This window comes from Ranitomeya imitator, chromosome 6 (genome assembly GCF_032444005.1).
Source record: "Ranitomeya imitator isolate aRanImi1 chromosome 6, aRanImi1.pri, whole genome shotgun sequence".
In the NCBI taxonomy this organism is placed as follows: Eukaryota; Metazoa; Chordata; class Amphibia; order Anura; family Dendrobatidae; genus Ranitomeya; species Ranitomeya imitator.
The window spans coordinates 288,968,829-288,991,086 of NC_091287.1; the positions used below are offsets into that span (position 1 = coordinate 288,968,829).

Below are 22,258 nucleotides of genomic sequence, written 5' to 3' on the forward strand. Positions count from 1 at the left end.
CATATTTTCAGTTGTTTCACACTTTTTTGTTAAGTATATAATTCCACATGTGTTAATTTATAGTTTTGATGCCTTCAGTGTGAATATACAATTTTCATAGTCATGAAAATACAGAAAAATCTTTAAATGAGAAGGTGTCCAAACTTATTCTCTGTACTGTATATATAATATATAGACATGTATAGATATATAGGTGTGTGTGTGTGTGTGTGTGTGTGTATACACACACACACACACACACACACACACACACACACACACACACACACACACACACTATACAGTCCAAAATATAATTCAAATAGCTTTATTAAGCATAAAAAAACATGTACATATGTATAAAAAGACGGGTATCAAAGCAAAATCTATGGCCCTCTGAGGAAGCCAATGTGAAGCGCGCGTTGGGACTGTCTCCGTGGTACCACACACGGGCAACAGTCGGTAAGAGCTTATATTGATTGTATGGATGCAGTGCTACATTAAGATTACAGTACGCATTGAAATTAAGCACGCACTCACTTTGCAGTGGTGCAGTATCATCTCTTCAGACACATGGTGATGAGGTCTACACCAAGCATTTGCACTTTATTCAGTTTTGAATTGATTTAGATAGTTCCCCTGCCCTAATTATGTATATTATACACATGTTTTTCTACCTTGGTCTCCGTTCTAAATGAGTTTGCTTTTAATTTTTTTTTTTATACATGTGTACATGCCTTTTTGTATTTTTAGGAAGGCTTTATGAAATATATTTTGGATTGTATACTCCATGTTTTCAGTATTCATTCCAGTATAGGAGAGTCAATTTAGACTGAATGATTTGATCCCTTAAATTAGGCATAGGGTCCGTTAGTGTACCTATATCTTTAAATATGGTTTCTGTTTTGATGATATTGTTTCTATAATGACTGTCTCAAGGAACTGCAGCTCAGCTCTTTATTCAATTCATGTACATCAAGTAAAGCTCCAAAATGTCCTTTTAGCCTTTGTTAGGCAGTATTCTTCGGAATCCACGCAATATACTATGCTGTGCTGTAGAAAGGTAAACCGTAATAAAATAGTATTTGCAATACAACCATATGGATGGCTTATCCCATACAGTGAGATATGGGACCGCGTCCTGTTGGAAGTGTACTTCTGAACATTCTCTGCATATACATCAATCTGAGAGCAATAGAATAATTTGAACTACAGCATATAGTATAAAATACTTCTGCCACTTTGTTTCACGTTACGTAAGGGTGCGTGTGTATACATTTGAAAATGCAATGATGCCTTCATTATTAGATATTTTATTGCTAGTTTCAATTTATTTTGGTGTCCTTTTTTTTAGGACTTTGAATTATGGGATGATGTAGGGTTAAATATCCCAAAGCCTCCCGACTTGCTGCAACTTTATCGAAATTTTGGCAGCCACCGAGGTATACTAAAGGACACAGCAGATGCTGCAGTAAGTGTAGATGAGGATGACCTGCAGCCACGTCCGAAAGCTGAGAGGCCTGCCATGGATCCAGTACCTGTACAGGTCAGAAATGGTATTTCAGAATGCTTGAAGGAATTGTAAAATGTTTCCCTATTCTGTTCAATAGATATGCCACTTCTGCAGCATCAACTACACTAAAGCATGTTTCTGAAAACGGAACAGATTTTTTTTTTTTACCATAAGACACATTTTGTAGCAACAAAGTATACATCCTATAGTGTGGACGCAGCTGTCTATGATCGAGAAGAACGCTGATGCAGAATCTCTCCCAGTTCTTTGGAGAAATGCTTTCCTCCTGTCTGACGCTGATCTATCTGATCAGTGCAGGGCAGGAGACAGAGCTGTGTATGTGATGACAGAGCATCTGATCTGTGTCTGTGGTGACAGAGCTGTGTATGTGATGACAGAGCATCTGATCTGTGTCTGGTGACAGCTGTGTATGTGATGACAGAGCATCTGATCTGTGTCTGTGATGACGGAGCATCTGATCTGTGTCTGTGTGGTGACAGAGCTGTATATGTGATGACAGAGCATCTGATCTGTGTCTGTGATGACGGAGCATCTGATCTGTGTCTGTGTGGTGACAGAGCTGTATATGTGATGACAGAGCATCTGATCTGTGTGTGGTGACAGAGCTGTGTATGTGATGACAGAGCATCTGATCTGTGTCTGTGTGGTGACAGAGCTGTGTATGTGATGACGGAGCATCTGATCTGTGTCTGTGTGGTGACAGAGCTGTATATGTGATGACAGAGCATCTGATCTGTGTCTGTGGTGACAGAGCTGTGTATGTGATGACGGAGCATCTGATCTGTCTGTGTGGTGACGGAGCTGTGTATGTGATGACGGAGCATCTGATCTGTGTCTGTGTGGTGACAGAGCTGTATATGTGATGACGGAGCATCTGATCTGTGTCTGTGGTGACAGAGCTGTGTATGTGATGACGGAGCATCTGATCTGTGTCTGTGTGGTGACAGAGCTGTGTATGTGATGACCGAGCATCTGATCTGTGTCTGTGTGGTGACGGAGCTGTGTATGTGATGACAGAGCATCTGATCTGTGTCTGTGGTGACAGAGCTGTGTATGTGATGACGGAGCATCTGATCTGTGTCTGTGGTGACAGAGCTGTGTATGTGATGACGGAGCATCTGATCTGTCTGTGTGGTGACAGAGCTGTGTATGTGATGACAGAGCATCTGATCTGTGTCTGTGTGGTGACAGCTGTGTATGTGATGACAGAGCATCTGATCTGTCTGTGTGGTGACGGAGCTGTGTATGTGATGACAGAGCATCTGATCTGTGTCTGTGGTGACGGAGCTGTGTATGTGATGACGGAGCATCTGATCTGTGTGGTGACGGAGCTGTGTATGTGATGACTGAGCATCTGATCTGTGTCTGTGTGGTGACGGAGCTGTGTATGCTGTGTCTGTGGTGACGGAGCTGTGTATGTGATGACTGAGCATCTGATCTGTGTCTGTGTGGTGACGGAGCTGTGTATGCTGTGTCTGTGGTGACTGAGCTGTGTATGTGATGACGGAGCATCTGATCTGTCTGTGTGGTGACGGAACTGTGTATGTGATCACAGAGCATCTGATCTGTCTGTGTGGTGACTGAGCTGTGTATGTGATGACGGAGCATCTGATCTGTCTGTGTGGTGACGGAACTGTGTATGTGATGACAGAGCATCTGATCTGTCTGTGTGGTGACTGAGCTGTGTATGTGATGACGGAGCATCTGATCTGTGTCTGTGGTGACGGAGCTGTGTATGTGATGACGGAGCATCTGATCTGTCTGTGTGGTGACGGAGCTGTGTATGCTGTGTCTGTGGTGACTGAGCTGTGTATGTGATGACGGAGCATCTGATCTGTCTGTGTGGTGACTGAGCTGTGTATGTGATGACGGAGCATCTGATCTGTGTCTGTGTTGACGGAGCTGTGTATGTGATGACGGAGCATCTGATCTGTGTCTGTGTGGTGACGGAGCTGTGTATGCTGTGTCTGTGGTGACTGAGCTGTGTATGTGATGACGGAGCATCTGATCTGTCTGTGTGGTGACGGAGCTGTGTATGTGACGACGGAGCATCTGATCTGTGTCTGTGGTGACGGAGCTGTGTATGTGGTGGCAGAGCATCTGATCTGTGTGGTGACGGAGCATCTGATCTGTGTCCGTATGGGGACGGAGCTGTGTATGTGGTGACGAAGCATCTGATCTGTGTCTGTGTGGTAACGGAGCTGTGTATGTGATGACAGAGCATCTGATTTGTGTCTGTGTGGTGACGGAGCTGTGTATGTGGTGACGGAGCATCTGATCTGTGTCCGTGTGGTGACGGAGCTGTGTGTATCTATTTTTTTTGCTATTTAAGCCTGGGGTGCGCCTTATAGTAAAATGCGTCCTATATTCCCGAAAAAATATCGTAATAATGTTTTTCTCCACATTAGGGCAAAAAAAAAAAAATAAAATTGGAAGGCCATAGATAAAGAGCTTGAATATTTTATTGCAATTGTCATTTTATAAAAGTTTTAATATATGACAGGTGCTGCAAGGTGTTACTGATGGGTGGGGAACCAAGTCCAAAGACCACCTCCAGTCAGTCAAAGTACTACTTTGAAGTCGAGAGCTGCTGCTTTATTTGTGTACACTGAGCGGCCTATGGGACCAATAGTAAATATATCAGCCTGTACACCGCTCTGTGAGAGAATACATAGACCCATAGACTAAAGGTACCTTCACACTAAACGACGCTGCAGCGATCCAGACACCGATCCGGATTGCTGCAGCGTCGCTGTTTGGTCGCTGGAGAGCTGTCACACAGACAGCTCTCCAGCGACCAACGATGCCGGTAACCAGGGTAAACATCGGGTTACTAAGCGCAGGGCCGCACTTAGTAACCCGATGTTTACCCTGGTTACCATCCTAAAAGTAAAAAAAAAACAAACGCTTCATACTTGCCTTCGGCTGTCTGTCCCCGGCGCTGTGCTTCTCTGTACTGGCTGTGAGCACAGCGGCCGGAAAGCAGAGCGGTGACGTCACCGCTGTGCTTTCCGGCCGCTGTGCTCACAGCCAGTACAGAGAAGCACAGCGCCGAGGGACAGACAGCGGAAGGTAAGTATGAAGCGTTTGTTTTTTTTTTTACTTTTAGGATGGTAACCAGGGTAAACATCGGGTTACTAAGCGCGGCCCTGCGCTTAGTAACCCGATGTTTACCCTGGTTACCAGCGAAGACATCGCTGAATCGGTGTCACACACGCCGATTCAGCGATGTCAGCGGGAGAGCCAGCGACCAAAGAAAGTTCTGGCCTTCTAGCCCCGACCAACGACATCACAGCAGGATTCTGATTGCTGCTGCGTGTCACACTGAACGATATCGCTAGCGAGGACGCTGCAACGTCACGGATCGCTAGCGATATCGTTTAGTGTGAAGGTACCTTTACTCTGGAGCCTGTACACCGCTCTGTCCATGCAGCTCATGCAAGATCTGCAGACTTTAGAGAATTATTTTGACTTATCGGTGGGGGTCTCTGGTAGGGGGCCAGCTCCTATCGGCAGCTCTGTGCAGCGCCATATGTGGAAACTTATATATACTGATGTTACAAGGAGATAAAATATCCAGATAATAATGACCTCTTTGTCTTGTTAATGCTTTTCCTTTTTTTTTAATTCTTTTTAGCCTTCAGCATTAGTACAGGAATTAGAAGATCGAGTCCGGCACTGTAATGACGAGAAAGAAGTTTTGCTGGATCAAATACGGATCCTCCAAGGGTAAGTAATGCTGCTACTGAGGGGCGAATGCCTTTATTTCCAACAAAAGACCACAGGATAGTTGATATAATTATTGTCTGACTGTTTAAGATCCCACCACTGGTCCCCCAGTAATCCTCTCTGGACTGGGTTGAATAGAGGCATTTCTGCACATGCCGATGCAACTCCATTTGTGTCTATCGGACTGATAGAGATGGCTGGGCACTTTATATTTTTGTCCTATAGAAACCCAGAGAGGTACAGGAGCAGAGATTTAGGCCAGTGAGTGTTTAGCTTGTGGGGATAAAAGGAATGATTTAATAAATTGTCCAAAAAAGTAGTTTCTAGCTTGGGATAACCTGTCTTCACTACTGAGATTTTGTAGAGCCTCGCTCTATATGCACAATTTTGGAGCTTTTGCAGTTCTATTTCAGCTTTTATTCTTTATTTTGCCTTTAAGGCTGTATAATATACCACAGCCCAAAAAAAGTATGCCAAAAATTTTCCATAAAATGTCTCTATAGTAACAGGCAACAGAAGCCCTGTAGAGTGCGAGCTTCATCTGCCTTTCCCCAACAGTCACATACTTCTTAGTAACCTACTAAGCTAAACTAGGTTTGCATACACACAAAATGATTTTTGAGCTCAACTTGATGCTAATTTGCTTCAGATTTAATTTTCAATACATTGGGACAATAAAAGGATTGATTTTTGTATAAATCATTTTTATTGGTCACAGCAATAAAGAATAAAGGTAAACAGTACAAACTGATAAATCTGTGCAATGATAGACAGTAATTTTAAATCGAACAGGAAGAGCATAGTTACATTTATGTCTTACGATATAATTTTCTAATTAATAATGCTCTTGACTATCCCGAAATTATGGGTTAATAACAATAAAGAACTACCGGGATAGTTGATAACAATTATTAAATTCCTTTGTAGATATTTAAAATACAATATGAAAATCAAAACTGGATATGAGGAGGACATACATAGAAAGTAAGAAAGAGGAAAGAAAAGAGGGTAGAAAGAAGAAGAAGAGAGGGGTGGATGAGGGGGTGGGGAATTCAGGGAAGGAGTGCGGCTGCCCCCGTAGCCCAGCGGACAAGACGCATGCTGAGGAACGGCCCGGAAGCATACGAAAATAAGCTACACAGTGTGTCGGGTTCTGGAAACCCAGAGATCCAGTTCAGGAGTTTCCCTAAAAGCGATCCAAGGGGCCCATGTGCTGTAGGTTTTTTCTACGTTACCTGGTGACTGGTTTATCAACTGCTCCATTCTATAGATGTTATTAAGTTCTGCCACAAATTCTGTACGGGTAGGAAATTTTTCTTGTTTCCAAAACCTAGGGATTAGATTTCTGACTGCGGTAAGAAAGTGTCTGAGGATACCCCTCTTGAACCTGGATATTGATAGGTCGCATAGAGACAGCAATGCTAGACCTGCTGAAGGTTGGATCTGTGTGATAGACAGCTTATTATGGAGTTCAAAGACAGCCAACCACAAATCCTTTATGGGGGGGCAGTCCCACCAGATATGCATGTAAGAGCCTATTTCCTTTAAACATCTCCAGCAGGTGTCAGGGGTCGTGGGGAACACCGCATGCACCATGGAGGGGCATCTATACCATCTTGCTAGAATTTTATAGCTCCTCTCCTGTGATACCGCGCATAATGACGATCTGGATGAGAAGAGAAGAATTTTTCCCCTGTCTTCAGATGACAAGGGCCTTCCCAGATCGCCCTCCCATTTCGGGAAAAACAATGGCCAACCCTGCAGCGGAGCCCTCCCCTCTTGGAAGATTTTATACAGCAGCGAGACAGTATGATCCGGGGGATTTGCTGATATACAAAGCATCTCAAAGGGAGTTAGCGGCCTGCTGATATTGGTTTGTTTAGAGATTGAGTGGATATAACTTTTTAGTTGTTCATAGAAGAACCAATCAATAGAGTGGGATTCTTCCTCCGGGAATAATTCCCGGAGGGACTTCATCCCAGTTTCTTTTAAGTAATCATGGATGATGGGTTTGGAGTCTTTTCTCTTATTTAGAAATGTCTCTCTATTCAGCCCCGCTGGAAAAGCAGAGTTATCATAAATTGGGATTAAAGGGCCCGGGAGAGTTGTGATCTGAAGGTCTTTGTTTCGGTTTTTAATGAGAAGCAATATGTTTCGCGTGAGGAAAGGTATGTAAGTGCCCGGTCCTAGCCCCCTGCCTCCTGTCCAAAGAACAACTTGAGGGTCGCATCCGTTAAGATCGTTTTCTAGGTTTACCCACTTTTTGTTGTTTTTACTGTGATAAAGGTCTAGGATACAGGTTCCCATTGATGCATAACTATAAATCGCGAGATCCGGGAGACCCAATCCACCTGTCAGTTTAGATCTACTTAATGTTGTATATGAAATACGTGCCCGATTATGAGACCAAATAAAACGGGCAATTATTTGTTTGAGGCGGGAAAAGAAGGAAGCTGGCAAGTATAGGGGAATTGTTTGAAAAAAATATAAGAGACGAGGCAGAAGGTCCATCTTAACTGCATTGATCCTACCCAGCCAGGACAATTGGAGCCTGTGCCATTTCTCCAAGTCTGAGTTTGTTTTCTGTAGGATTGGCGCAAGGTTGCTTTCAAACAATTTAGACGTTTTGCTTGTAATTTTGATACCTAAATAAGTAAGGGAATCAAAGTTCCATTTAAATGGGAAGGACCTCCTTAATTGATCCACCAAGGGGAGTTGGAGTGAAATGTTTAGGATTTCGGATTTATGGGAATTCATTTTGAAGTTACTTAGGTGGCCAAATTTATGTAGCTCCGAAATGATATTTGGTAGACTCGTAGAGGGGGACGTGATATATAGGAGGATGTCATCTGCAAAAAGTGCTAGCTTATGTTCTACAGAACGTAATTTTATGCCATTAATTGATGGGTTGTTTCTCAGGGCCACAGCTAAATGCTCCATTGTTAGGATATATAAGAGGGGAGAGAGAGGGCACCCCTGCCTTGTACCATTCCTGATCGGGAACATTTCTGATAATGTGCCATTTACCTTGACCTGGGCACTAGGACAAGAATATAGGGCGGAGATCCTACGCAGCATGTTTTCTTTTAGGCCAATTTCCTCTAGGGTCTGGGAAATAAATTCCCAATGGACCCGGTCAAAGGCCTTTTCCGCATCTATTGACATGATACACAGGGGGTCCCCCTCCCTGCCCGCTCTGTCAATTAGAGACATGGTTCGGATTGTGTTGTCCCTCGCCTCTCGCCCTGGGACGAAGCCCACCTGGTCTTGGTTTATTAGTTTTGGTAGAAGGGGGCATAATCTATTGGCTAACATTTTTGCATATATTTTAATATCCAGATTTATTAAAGAGATCGGGCGGTAATTTTCGCATGTAGAAGGGTCCTTGCCCAGCTTAGGGAGAACTGTTATGTGAGCGATGAGTGCCTGTGTAGGGAAAGAGCCCCCAAGAGAGACAAAATTACAGGCCTTCAGGAATATTGGACTAAGCAGCGAGTTGAACGACTTGTAAAAGCCTGCTGAGTACCCATCAGGGCCCGGGCTCTTGCCCTGTTTCAGGGTGCTAATGGTTTCAGACACCTCCTCCACCGAGAATTCCCTTTCAAGATCAAGTAGATCACCTTCAGGCAGAGTGGGTAGTTTATGTTCCTGTAAATATGATTTGATTTTGTTACGGAGAGAATGTAGTGGGGCCTCTTTATAGTGACCCGCTATGTTATATAGAGATTTGTAGTATTCGCTAAAGTTGGAGAGAATATCTTTGGTATTAAACATTTTCTTCCCCTCTTTGTTTTTAATAAAAGGAATGTAGGTATTGGGATTACGTTGATTGAGGGCTCTGGCCAAGAGTCTACCACTTTTATTGCCGAGCTGGTAGAAGCGGCTCTTGAGTCTTTCTCTGAGGTATTTAGATTTTTGGTCTATTATAGATAGCAGTTTTTGTCTGGCCGAGGAGAGCCTAGCAAATGTGCTGGCCTCAAGGTCTCGTTTGTGTTTGTTTTCTAATTGGTGGATTTGATCTGTTAAGCTAAGTATTTCCGCCGCTCTTTCTTTTTTTAACCTAGCGCCATGAGAGATGAGGACGCCTCTTACTACACTTTTCAAAGCCTCCCATTTTACAGTGGGGGACGTGGTGTCTTCCTCGTGGTCAGTCATGAAATCTGTGATTGTTTGATCAATCTTGGATTTACATATGGGATCCTGTAACAGATTTTCATTCAGACGCCAGGAGAAACCTGCTCTCGAGGCAGAATGAAGTGAGATTGTTAGGTAAATAGGAGCGTGATCTGACCACAGTATCGACCCCACATCCGCCTTTACCTGCATGTCGAGTAACTTATGTGAAACGAAAAAATAGTCTATTCTACTATAAGTGTTATGTATTTTTGAGAAGAAGCTATAGTCCTTAGTTGTTGGATTAAGAACCCTCCAGATATCTACCAGTCTCATGCTGCGCAGCTGGGATCTTATTTTTTTAATAGAAGATGCAGGATATGAGGACTTACCCGAAGAGACATCCACCGCAGGGTTCATAGGAATATTAAAGTCGCCCCCAAGTATCACAGGAGAGGAACCAGCAAACTCCTCGAGACGTCTTTTGCAATCGGCTCCAAACTTCTGTTGCCCTTGGTTTGGAAAATAAACGTTAGCGATTACAAGTTTATGAGCTGCCCATGTGATGAGCAGGAAGATATATCTGCCGTGTTTGTCAATTTGTGAGTCTAAGATCTCAGGTACAAAGGATTTGTGGAAGGCTATTGAGACACCTTTTGACTTTGAAAATGGATTTGGGCTATGATACCATTTGGGATAATTTTTCGTGGTACAGTGTGGTACCACACCAGTTTTGAAATGTGTCTCTTGGAGCAGTAGCACAGAGACCCTCTGTTTGTGACTCTCAAATAGGACCCGACGTCTTTTTTCTGGTATATTTAGCCCCTTAACGTTGAAGGAGCAAAATTTAAAATCATCCATTGTCAAATATCCCTACGCCAACCCGCAACACTATGAGCCCCGTCCGCCAGAACCGGTGACAGCCAAGGGTAGTAGGGAAGGAACAGTAGGAGGGAAGGGAAAAAGACAGGGTAGAGAAGAGATAATAGAACATGGAAAACATGAAAGAAGGTGCGTTAGGGTTGACGCACCAGGTTAGACTATGCATCTGTGTAGTTAGGGCAAAAGAATGGAGAAGGAGAAGTCTCCTCCCCTCCCTTCGCCCGTGCACCTTAGGTGGATAAGGGAAGCCAAGGGAGATACTGAACCCCCCAACCCCCCCGAACTTGGTATGTCCCATAAATGAGGATTTGCAAACATGTAGACAATAAGTGATCATGGGACCACTCAGCTGCAGCAGAGTATCTGGGCATATTGCAACAATGGGCAGAAACTAATTAAAACTAAGAAGAAAATGAAACAAATGAAGAGAGGAGAACTTCATGGGGGATCTGAGGAGCCTTCGTTGGTATGACGATTCTTGGAACGGGGAACCTTGAGCCACCTCGGAGGAGCATCTGGAAGTGTCGGGGCCAGAGGCCAATCTGGAAGATCTATTAATGGGAGTTCAAATGTTCCTAAGAAGTTAGCCAGGTCCCCAATCCGGCGAAAGTATGCACTTTTGCCGCCTTTGAATGCTGTTAGTTGGAATGGGAACCCCCACCTGTAGGGGATATCTCTTTCCTTGAGAACTTCCAGCAAGGGCTTCAGAGCTTTGCGCAGAAATAGGGTGCGCCTGGATAGGTCTGATAGGAGTAGAATTGGATGGCCTTCAAACTGGAGGGATCCCTTTTTCCTAGAGGCCATCATGATGGCCTCCTTAATTCTGAAATAATGCACCCTGCAGATGACGTCTCTAGGGCGCGCCTCAGACGTGGGTTTAGGACCAAGGGATCTATGGATCCTGTCGAACTCGATGGTGTTGTCCTCGTGGTCGCCGAGAATGTCCAGAAATATTCTCTGAACTGTGTGGTCTAGGTCCCGAGGACTGACAGATTCTGGTAAGCCACGTATACGGATATTGTTACGCCTATTGCGATTCTCTAGATCCTCAAGGCCAGATGACATTTCCTCCAGTTTCATGGTGTGGTCCATTAAAATTTCCCTGTGCGCCTGAAGTTCCTGTGAAATATCCTCTTGTGTCTTTTCCACATCTTCTATACGCGATGTGAATTCTGTCTGTAAGTTATGTATCTCCTTTTTGTAAGAGTTCTCAAGCCTACACGCAAAACTTTCCAGGTCCGTTTTAGTTGGAAGAGCTTTAATGTATTTACTCAGTTCAGCTATATTCATGTCCTCCGATATGTCTACATCTCCCCCGCTATTGTCTGTTGTTTTTTTAGGAGAGATGTGTGAGGTCTGTGGCTCTTTTGAGGAGGAACTATTTTTGTGCGGTGTTTGCGACATTGCTGATCTGGTGTTCCTTGTTTGAAGTGGTTGGTTTAAGAATCGATCCATGTCCTCTATAGAAGGTTCCTTATGTAAGCCTGTGGGTTGCCCAGAAGTCTTCTTATTTTTACCCATATATATCTGCTGCTATTAATTGCCCGTGGTAGTGTTCAGGGGAGCATGGGGGCACAGCGGTCGCCACATCAGACAAAGCCCCCCATCAGCAAGCCCCCTCCGAGGTGCATTAGTTATGATCTTGAGGTTAGTGGGGCATATACAATGTCCTGGACCAAGAAAAGGAGCCTCTAGTTGTTATACACAATTTCAGCACTAGGTGTCACCAGAGGTCTGGGCTAGTAAGTTATAGGCCTGTTACATGGTGTGCTGCAGTTCTTTTTTCTGATAATAATGTAAATAAAGCACAATGACAACCCTTTAAGGAGCTATGGTAGGGTGGCTGCACTGCTTCTGCAGCAAGGATGACAAGCAAAGCAATATGCAGGGGTGCCAGGTATCTTGGGCACGTCCGCCCTGAAATGGTGCTTCTTTGTGAGGAGTCCCGTCCCCAAAATGGCGTCCACCCTCTCAGTGGCGGGAAATCAATCAACACTGGCGGTACAATGGTGGGCGCCCTGGGGGGATTCTCCTATCCCACCTATAGCAGTCCTACCTTCCTTGTCTTCCTCTTTAGTGGGGTGCACACTTCAGGGTTTCCCCAGCAGGAGTTCCAGGGTGCTTGCGGCGCTCTCTCTGTGAGTGCACACCGCGCCTGCTGAGCCTCCTCGTGCTGTCCGCAGAGCCTGAGGGGATCAGTGGAGCGCAGCCCGCGCACTCCTCAGGGACTCACCCGCAGGGGCTCCGACCAAGCACGACCGCGGCGTTCTCCCCGCAGATGCTCACCGCGCTCTGTCCGCCGAGCCTCCCTGTGCCTTCTGCAGAGCCTGATGGAGCCGGTGGAGCGCGGTCCGCGCGCTCCTCTGGGATTCACCCGCAGGGGTTCTAACTGGGCACGCCTGCGATGCTCTTTCGGCAGGCGCCGCGGAGAATCCAAGGGCGGGAGGGTCCCTCCTTCACTGCCCCCTCAGCTCAGCGGGGGTCCGCGGGCTTCCTATCGCCGCCGCTCACCTCGCCCTGCACCGCCTGCTGTGTCAGTCTGTGCCCGGAGTGGTGAACTGTAAGGCCGCTCCAGGTCCGTGGGTCCGATGCGGCGTCTCCTCGTGGAAGGGGGGTCACCCGCTGGGGGTCTCCCTTAGTCCATATATGATTGCCCAGAAAAATTGGTGGTCCACGTTTGAGTGGAGTCTGGGGGAAGACCTTTTTCCTCCTTTTTGCTGGAGGAGCTCTCCACCATGCGTCCTTCTTCTCCCAAAAGGATTGATTTTTAAAGGTGTACAGTGGTAATCTGGCATGTAATTAAAAAACCCAGCTCGTAGTGAGTTAAAGCATTTGTCCCCTTACTGATCCTGCGACACGGCTGAGTTACTGTGCAGTTCTTCAGTGTGATGATGTTATTACTATAGTAGGAAGTAGACTGGGAAGGAAAGGGTGGGATTGGAGAGGTAACTATAGCTTCTTTGAAGTGTTTGTCCTGCCTATATGTGTGGCATGGCTGCTGACCATAAAATATAAGGAGTTTCTATCTATCTGCAGGGAATCCTAGGGTCAGCCACCGCTGAGTGGGGGCGCCATATCCGCTGAAAAGTAGGGTGCCAACCTCCACTGATAGGCACGGTATTCATCAATAGGTGACAGAGGTAGTGAGGTTTAGCTTTTATACACAAGCACTGTTTTGTTCACACTTTGTTGTCCTTGTCCGTGTACTTCACCCTGCCACATTCCAGCCAACATAGTTACACATATCAGCATCTAAAGTGTATATACTATACTGCCCGCTTGGCCCTGTCTATCCACTCTGGTTCTGGTTGAGTATACAAGTGACACCTATATAGGGTTCATTGTAGGAGTTACAGGGTTAGCCAACGGTGAGCGGGGGCGCCAATCTCGTTTTTGTGTGTAGGGTGCCAACCTCCGCTGTTAGGCAGGTGCTGGCAATAGGCTTTATTAGTAGGGTATATTGTAGAGTGCACGGTTGTGTGTTGTTTATGTACATCTGTTTGTAGTTGTCTCATGGTTTTATAGTGTATTTAATAAAATGTAAGATTTTATCTGACCGATCATAGAAAATTAAGGGTTATTTGTTTAATATATGTAACTATAGCTTCCAAAGCATATTTTCAATACTACAAACCCCAAAAATTCTTATTACGGTATGTTCCCACGGTCAGTAATTGGCAGCGCTTTGGACACAGCACATGTCCGCTCCACCCAAATCGCTGCTGGCTTTTGAACGCAGGTGATTCCGCATGTGTTCATTGAACTGTGTGGAATCACCGCACCCAACACATTGGACTGGGGATATTTATCTTGCGGAGACTGAGCGTCTCCGCAAGATAAATAGACATGCTGCAGTCTGGAAAAAGGCACCGCATGTCCGTCTCCACAGGGAAGCTAGAGGCGTCTCAGCACGCATAGTGGAGATGGGATTTCTTGAAATCCCATCCAATATACTGTAACATCTGGCCGCTGCAGATGTATTGAGGGAAAAGATTCATGTCCTTCATTGTTCACTTCTGTGACAGGCATCCGGGGCGCCTCTAGTATTTGTGAGGCCCTGCGTTGTCATGACCTGACTTACCTGGATTAGATGCTGGGCCAGGGCAGCGTTGATCTTTTTGCTCAACTAGACATTTACAAAATAATAGAAGCATCTGTAAACCTGTAAGAAATAAACTAGCTGCTGATGATGTAAAATCAGGTAATGGTGTAAATGCTCTGCCATTTGCAAAAGTAGTTATAACAAGAACTAAATGATTTGAGAATTTTCTCATATGCATATTTTATTGGCAGCAGAACATAGAATACATCTCAGGAGGTGAAAGTGAGACATTTTACCATTTCATAAATAACAAATAAGTCTGTGGAGTTGGTAAGTCAAACCTCCGACGACTCCATTTCCCTGACTCCGACTCTCCAGCACTGGTAACTACTGAGCATGTGCATAAAGTGCAGCACAGAGACCAATTGTTGGAATTTAAGAAGAGAATTGTTGTCGCTTTCTTATTTAATGTTGGATTGTTTGCTGGCCAACAATCCTGGGTCTTATTTGCCAGATTCTTCATTTTATAATGCGCCAAATGTTTTCCATTGGTGAAGGTCTCCGCTGCAGGCGGCCAGTTCATCACCTGATTTCCTGTTGCAGATGCAGTATACGGTTTAGCATTGTCTGTTGAAATATGCAAAGCCTTCCCTGAAATAGACATTGTCAGGATATGCGCATGCTGTTCTAAAACCTCCTATGATTCTCAGCAATGATAGTGCCCATACTGTTGGTACTAATGCAGCCCCATACCATCAGATATGCAGGCTTGTGCGCTGACAACATAGTCCTTCTCTGGAGTCCACAGGACACAGCGTCCATGGTTTCCTTGAAGAAATTTTGATTCATCTGGTCACAGATTAGTTTCCCATTTTAACTTGGTCTATTTTAAATTATTATAAATTATCTTTGACCCAGAGAAGACTGCAGCGTTTTTGGATTGTTAATATATGGCTTTTTACCATGATAGTTTGATTTGCATGTGGACTGCACCGTGAACTGTGTTCATAGACAATAATTTCTGGAAGTATTCTTGAGCCCATGCAGTGCTTTGCCCTATTTTTAATGAAGTGCCTCCTATTATCCATAGATCACAAGCATCCAATGTTGATCATCTGTCTTGTTCCTTTTTCAAAATTGATTTCTCCAGAATCTCTGAATATTGTGGATAGTGAAATATTCAAATTACCTTATATATTCGAGTATAAGCCGACCCGAGTATAAGCCGAGACCCCTAATTTTGCCACAAAAAACTGGGAAAACTTAATGACTCGAGTATAAGACTAGGATGGGAAATGCAGCAGCTACTGGTAAATTTCAAAAATAAAAATAGATACCAATAAAAGTAAAATTACGGTAATTGAGATACCAGTAGGTTAAGTGTTTTTGAATATCCATATTGAATCAGGAGCCCGATATAATGCTCCATACAGTTCATGGTGGGCCCAATAAGATGCTCCATACAAAATATGGCCCATATAATGCTGCACAAAGGTTAATAATGGCCCCATAAGATGCTCCATAGACACATTTGTCCCATACAGTACTGCATAAAGGTTAATTATGGCCCCATAAGTGCTCCATAAAGATATTTGCCCATATAGTGCTGCACAAACATTAATTATGGCCCCATAAGATGCTCCATAAAGATATTTACCACCATATAATGCTGCACAAATGTTGATTATGACCCCATAAGATGCTCTATAGAGATATTTGCCCCAAATAATGCTGCACAAATGTTGATTATGGCCCCATAAGATGCTCCATAGAGATATTTGCCCCATATAGTGCTGCACAAACGTTGATTATGGCCCCATAAGATGCTTCATAGAGATATTTGCCCCATATGTTGTTGCTGCGATGTAAAAAAAAAATCACATACTCTCCTCTCGTCGCTCAGGACCCCGGCACTTGCAATACTCACCTGTCCTCGTTCCGGCGCCGCTGTGTGTTCCGCGTCCTCTGCACTAACGTTCACGCAGAGGGCGCGGAAGACTGCTAAACACCCGGAACGAGGACAGGTGAATATCGCGCAGCGCTGCGCTCCCCTCCCCGTTATACTCACCTGCTCCTGGTATGGTCCCTGCATCTTCGGTGTCCGGGCGCTGACAGCTTCTTCCAGCGTTGAGCAGTCACCGTTACCGCTCATTACAGTAATGAATATGCGGCTCCACCCCTATGGGAGTGGAGTTGGGTCCATATTCATTACTGTAATGAGCGGTACCATGTGACCGCTCAACGCTGGAAGAAGCTGTCAGCGCCCGGAGATGCAGGGACCGCACCAACAGCAGGTGAGTATGTCACAGCCGCCGCTCCCCCTCCCCCGCCGACCCCCCCTGGGACAATGACTTAAGTATGAGCCGAGAGAAGGACTTTCAGCCTAAAAAAATGGGCTGAAAATCTCGGCTTATACTCGAGTATATACGGTATTTGCAATTTTTCATTGAGGAACTTTTTTCTGAAATTGTTTCCCAGTTTTTAGATAGTTGTTCATAGTTGGTGAACCTCTGACCATCTTTGCGTCTGAGAGACTCTGCCTCGCTAACGTGCAGTTTATACATAGTCCTATGACTTAGTTGAAAATTGACCCTATAGTTTTTTCAATTGCACCTTTTATTTTTATAGTCTTTTCCTGTCCAATCTTTGTTTTCTTTTAGATGTATTGCTGCCATCAATTTCTAGATGATGTATTACTTTTTTCTAATGAAATGTCTAACTTTCAACTTCTGATCTATGTTGTATTGTGAGCAAATTATGACTAGAAGATATTTCCAAATCCTTGTTTCCTTTATATTTACACATTGGAGCAACTTTTTTGGCATTTGGGTTGTAGATAGGAAGTTTTTGTTTTTTATGCTAAAACATTTCATTTTGATTTTAGAGAAATAGAAACTCTCAGATCGAGCCCTGTACCAGAAGTGACTCCCTCATCCCAGGGAGCTCCTCCTGCCAGACTCCAGAGCCAGACTTCAGAAGAAAGCGACCACTACATAGATATCCGAACAGAAGCTGACACTAAATGCAAAAAAGCTGAAGAAAATCAGGCTGGTGTAGACAGCAAAACAGGAGACCCCAAAACAGATTTTCCGCTGTCACAAGAAATTCCACCCAGCCCTGACCTGTCAAAAATTAGCAAGAAAACCCTGCTGTATACACCTCCTCTCAAAGATGGTGTCCAGTTTGATCAGCCCAATCGGTAAATTCCGTATTGAATTTAAAGTTTGAAGAAAACAACAACATTTTAACTGCGTTTTCCACTTTCAGTAAAATGGCCCTGAAAAACACTATACTGAAATAATAAACAGAGCAAGTACTCGCCCTCCCCACGTTCAGTACCGCTCCCACTGCTCAGATCTGTGCTATAGTGGTCTTCACCACCGTAGCCAATCACGGACCTCAGCTGATGTAGACGGCACAAGCTACTGAGCTCAGTGATTGGCTGGAGGATTTGCACAAGGTAAACGTGACGTCACTGCTGCAGCCAAAACACCCGATATCTGACCGGCATCTGGGAGCGTGAGCACCTGCGTAGTTTGGTGTTTTAGGTACATAGGAACGTTCTGAGGCCGCTTTCCTTTATACCTGCTGCTTAAGTGATCACAAACTTTGTCATAATGCGCAACATAATATATATGTGGTATTAAAGGGAACCTGCCACCAGGCTGTGGCTACCACCTTTCAGCCTCATGTGACAGCACTCTATAATGCTGAATACTGTTGCATGTAAAAGTTTTTCCACCCCTGGTCAAAATTACTGTTGTTATGCACAGTTAAGCAAGTTTAAGATGAAATGATCTCTAAAATGGCTAAAGGTAAAGATGATAATAATAATCTTTATTTATATAGCGCCAACATATTCCACAGCGCTTTACAGTTTAACAGTTTCAAACACAAACCGTAACAACGTTAACAATACAATAATTAAAGCGAAATATAACGACCCTGCTCGTGAGAGCTTACAATCTACAATGAGGTGGGGGAGATACAAAGTACAGGTGTGTATTTACAATGATGTATTTACAATGATGGTCCAGCCATCTTCAGGGGGTGGGGGATAGATGGAGATAGTGAATGGGCTACACACACACAAACATAAAATGACTTTGATTACTGAATGTGATAGGCCGCTCTGAACAAATGTGTTTTGAGCGAGCGCCTAAAACTATGCAAATTGTGGATGGTCCTAATATCTTGGGGTAGAGCATTCCAGAGGATTGGTGCAGCACGGGAGAAGTCTTGGAGTCGAAAGTCATTTGCAGAGCGCAGCGGTCGGTTAGGTCGACAGAAATGAGGGAGGAGATGTATGGGGGTGCCGCACTGTGGAGAGCTTTGTGGGTGAGAACAAGTACTTTGAATTGTATCCTGTAATGAATGGGCAGCCAGTGTAACGACTGGCGAAGAGCGGACGAGTCTGAGTAACAATTATCCAGATGGACGACCCTAGCTGCTGCATTAAGGATAGACTGGAGAGGGGAAGGTCGAGTAAGGGGGAGGCCAATAAGTAGAGCATTACAGTAGTTCAGGCGGGAGTAGATCAGGGCGACAGTGAGGGTTTTTGTTTTTTCCATGGTGAGAAAAGGGCGGATTCTATAGATGTTCTTTAGGTGTAAGCGGCACGAGCGGGCAAGAGATTGTATATGGGAGGTGAAGGAGAGATCGGAGTCAAACATAACACCCAGACAGCGCGCCTGCTGCCGGGGTGTTATTATGGTACCACACACGGAGAGGGAAATGTCAGATTTAGGGAGGTTAGTAGATGGCGGGAGCAGAAGTAGTTCAGTTTTGGAGAGGTTGAGTTTCAGATAGAGAGCGGACATGATGTTGGAGACTGCAGACAGTCAGTGGCGTTCTGTAGTACAGCGGGGGTAAGGTCAGGGGAGGATGTGTATAGTTGTGTCATCGGCATAAAGATTGTACTGAAAGCCAAACCTGCTGATGGTCTGTCCAATTGGGGCCGTGTAGAGGGAGAAGAGAAGGGGGCCAATAACTGAGCACTGAGGTACCCCGACAGTGAGAGGAAGAGGAGATGAAGTGGAGCCAGGGAATAGAACACTGAAGGAGCAGTCAGAAAGATAGGAGGAGAACCAGGAGAGAGCAGTGTCCTTAATGCCAAGTGACTGGAGCCTAGAGTGTAGGAGAGGGTGGTCAACAGTGTCGAAAGCTGCAGAAAGGTCGAGAAGAATGAGCAGAGAGTGGTCACCGTTACGTTTTGCTGTCAGAAGGTCATTGGTCACTTTGAGTGCAGTTTCCGTCGAACGTAGGGGGCGGAAACCGGACTGTGAAGGGTCTAAAAGGGAGTGAGTGGAGAGGTAACGGGTAAGGCGGGAGCATATCAGTCGCTCCAAGAGTTTAGAGATGAAGGGGAGATTGGAGACTGGTCTGTAGTTGTTTGTGCAGGATGGGTCGAGGGTGGGTTTCTTTAGTAATGGAGTAATGATAGTGTTTGAAGGAGGAGGGGAAAATGCCAGAGGAGAGGGAGAGATTAAAGATTGTAGTTAGGTGAGTTGTGACGACTGGAGAGAGAGACTGGAGGAGATGTGAGGGAATGGGGTCGGTGGTGCATATAGTCGGACGAGAAGAGGAGAGGAGCCTGGAGACTTCTTCTGTGATGGGATCGAATGTGGAGAGTGAGCCAGGGGAAATGCAGGGAGGGATGGGAGTCACTGAACTTGGTGATTGGGAGCGGATTTCCTGATGGATATTGTATATTTTCTCTATTAGACATTTCCTTTGTATTTTAGGGAAAAACAATATTGTTTTCTTTTACATTTAGGGATTACAAAAAGGAAAATGGGCCAATGCAAAAGTTTGGGCACCGTGCATAGTTAGCACCAAGTAGCACTCTCTTTTGCAAGTACCACTGCTTGTAAACGCTTTTTGTAGGGGGCCAAGAGTCTTTCAAATCTTATTTCAGGGATTTTCATCCTTTCTTCCTTGGAAAATTCTTCCAGTTTTGTGAGATTCCTGGGTCGCCTTGCATACACTGCTATTTTAAGGTCTAGCCACAGGTTTTCAATGATCATATCAGGGGAATGTGAGGGCCATTGTAAAACCTTTAGCTTGCACCTTTCGAGGTAGTCTGTTGTGGACTTTGACATGTGTTTATGATCATTATCCACTTGTAGAAGCCATCCTCTTCCTCTTTTCAATTTCAGCTTTTTACAGATGTTATGTTTGCATCAAGAATTTGTTGAAATTTCATTTAATCCATTCTTCCCTCTACCTGTGAAATGTTGCCTGTGCCTTTGGCTGCAACACAACCCCAAAGCATGATTGATCCACCCCTATGCTTAATGGTTGGCGAGATGTTCTTTTCCTGAAATTCTGTGCCCTTTTTTACTCCACCTTTTGATCATTGTGGCCAAAGAGTTCTACTTTAATCTCATCGGTCCACAGGACTTGTTTCCAAAATACATCAGGCTTGTTTAGATGTTCTTTTGCATTACTCTGAATTTTATGGTGAGGACGCAGGAGAGGTTTTCTTCTGATGACTTTTCCATGAAGGCCATATTTGTGCAGGTGTCTCTGAACAGTATGATGATCAAACCATAACCACAATGGGCTAATTAAGGTGTGAAACGTTGGTTAGTTATCTGAACACACAAATCTGCAAACTTTTGCATCAGCCCATTTTCCTTACAGTAATTTTTAAAATGTAAAATAGGGCAGAGCAAAGCACTGTAATGTGCATGCGCACATGTGTCCTTTGGCCTTTCACTGCTCATGCGCAGAATAGTACTTTGCTCTGCCCTCAGCAGGGCAGAGAGGAGTGCGCCTGTGCAGGAGTGAGAAGGGGAACACTGGATGATGTATGATGCTTTATCCACACAAAGTAGAGACTGAGGATGGCATCGCAAGAAGAGAGATGGCAGTGGACCAAGACCAGCAGACTGCCCCATAGGTGACTATAATAAAAGATTTTTTGGCGAGCTGGGCGAATTGGAGTCATAAATACAGCATTTTAGAATGCTGTCTTATGGGGCTGAAAGTTGGCCATAGGTGTACATATGAAAAACCTGGTGACCGATTCCCTCTAATTGATGGTCATTGTTCTAGCATATAACTTTTATAGTGATTTTCATCACAATTGTACTTTTAAAGTACCAGCGGAAGGGTCGCTCTTGGTTGCTGGACCCTGATAGTTATTCGTACATCTACTCTGCATGCACAGTACTAATACAAAGCTTCCAGGGGGTCTCATTGGCACTTCAGCAGCTGGCGGTATACACCTTGCATCTATGCATCCGATAAGCTGTAAGTAATTCTGTCTATGCTTTCCAACAGAAAACTATCTCCGGCCTTTCATCAAGCTCTTCTGTCTTTCTGTCGCATGTCGTCCGACAGTCGTTTAGGCTCAGAGGTGAGAAACCTTTGCATGTTTTGTGTTACCTATTTTTCCTATGTTCTTCAGGGTTTACCAACTAAATAACTGATCATCTTGGGTGTTTTTTTTTAATTTGTGGCAGTCGAATGCATTACATTTTGCCAGGTGGAAAAATCTTTTTTAATATAAATCTCCCCTTAGCATGTAGAAAGCATTATTGGATTTCTCAGCCTTTATATGTGGATTTTAATTGTTTTGGAGCAAAGCTGACAGTAAACGTCTGTCATTTGCAGGTGTCCAGGATCGCAGACAGTGAGAATGGAGTAATGCTGATGCTGGGCCGCTGCTTGCCTCATATCGTCCCAAATGTGCTGCTTGCAAAAAGAGAGGTAAAACACTTCCATTTCGGTGATTTAGAATTAGTTCTGCCTAGATGAAAATTTCCAGTCTGTATGTAGAGCATTAATTCAGTTGACAGTTTTATTTTTGTGCATGCATCTGCTTCTAGAAAATGGTTATGCATCTCTGCCAGGTGAGTTAGTAGTACAGCATGTCATCCCCGCCGCATCCCCCCGTGCTCTCCAGAATCTAGTACCTCTGTCCTTTCTGTCTGTTCATCCAGCAGTGAGAATATTCCGATCATCCTGGTCCC

At 44.6% G+C, this 22,258-nt stretch overlaps 1 protein-coding gene across 6 annotated transcripts in view; it reads left to right on the forward strand.

Moving 5' to 3' along the window:
• RELCH (RAB11 binding and LisH domain, coiled-coil and HEAT repeat containing) overlaps positions 1–22,258 on the forward strand; it is a 190,901-nt gene that overhangs the window by 63,538 nt on the left and 105,105 nt on the right. For all 6 annotated transcript variants that reach the window (XR_011314046.1, XM_069730630.1, XM_069730633.1 and 3 more), the window contains 5 exons: positions 1,334–1,525; positions 5,151–5,242; positions 17,164–17,478; positions 21,567–21,642; positions 21,900–21,995. Coding sequence is in view for 5 of the 6 variants with exons in the window: in XM_069730630.1 (XP_069586731.1) it covers positions 1,334–1,525; positions 5,151–5,242; positions 17,164–17,478; positions 21,567–21,642; positions 21,900–21,995 (771 nt within the window). In the remaining variant the exon portion in view is untranslated. The remainder of the gene's footprint in view (positions 1–1,333; positions 1,526–5,150; positions 5,243–17,163; positions 17,479–21,566; positions 21,643–21,899; positions 21,996–22,258) is intronic.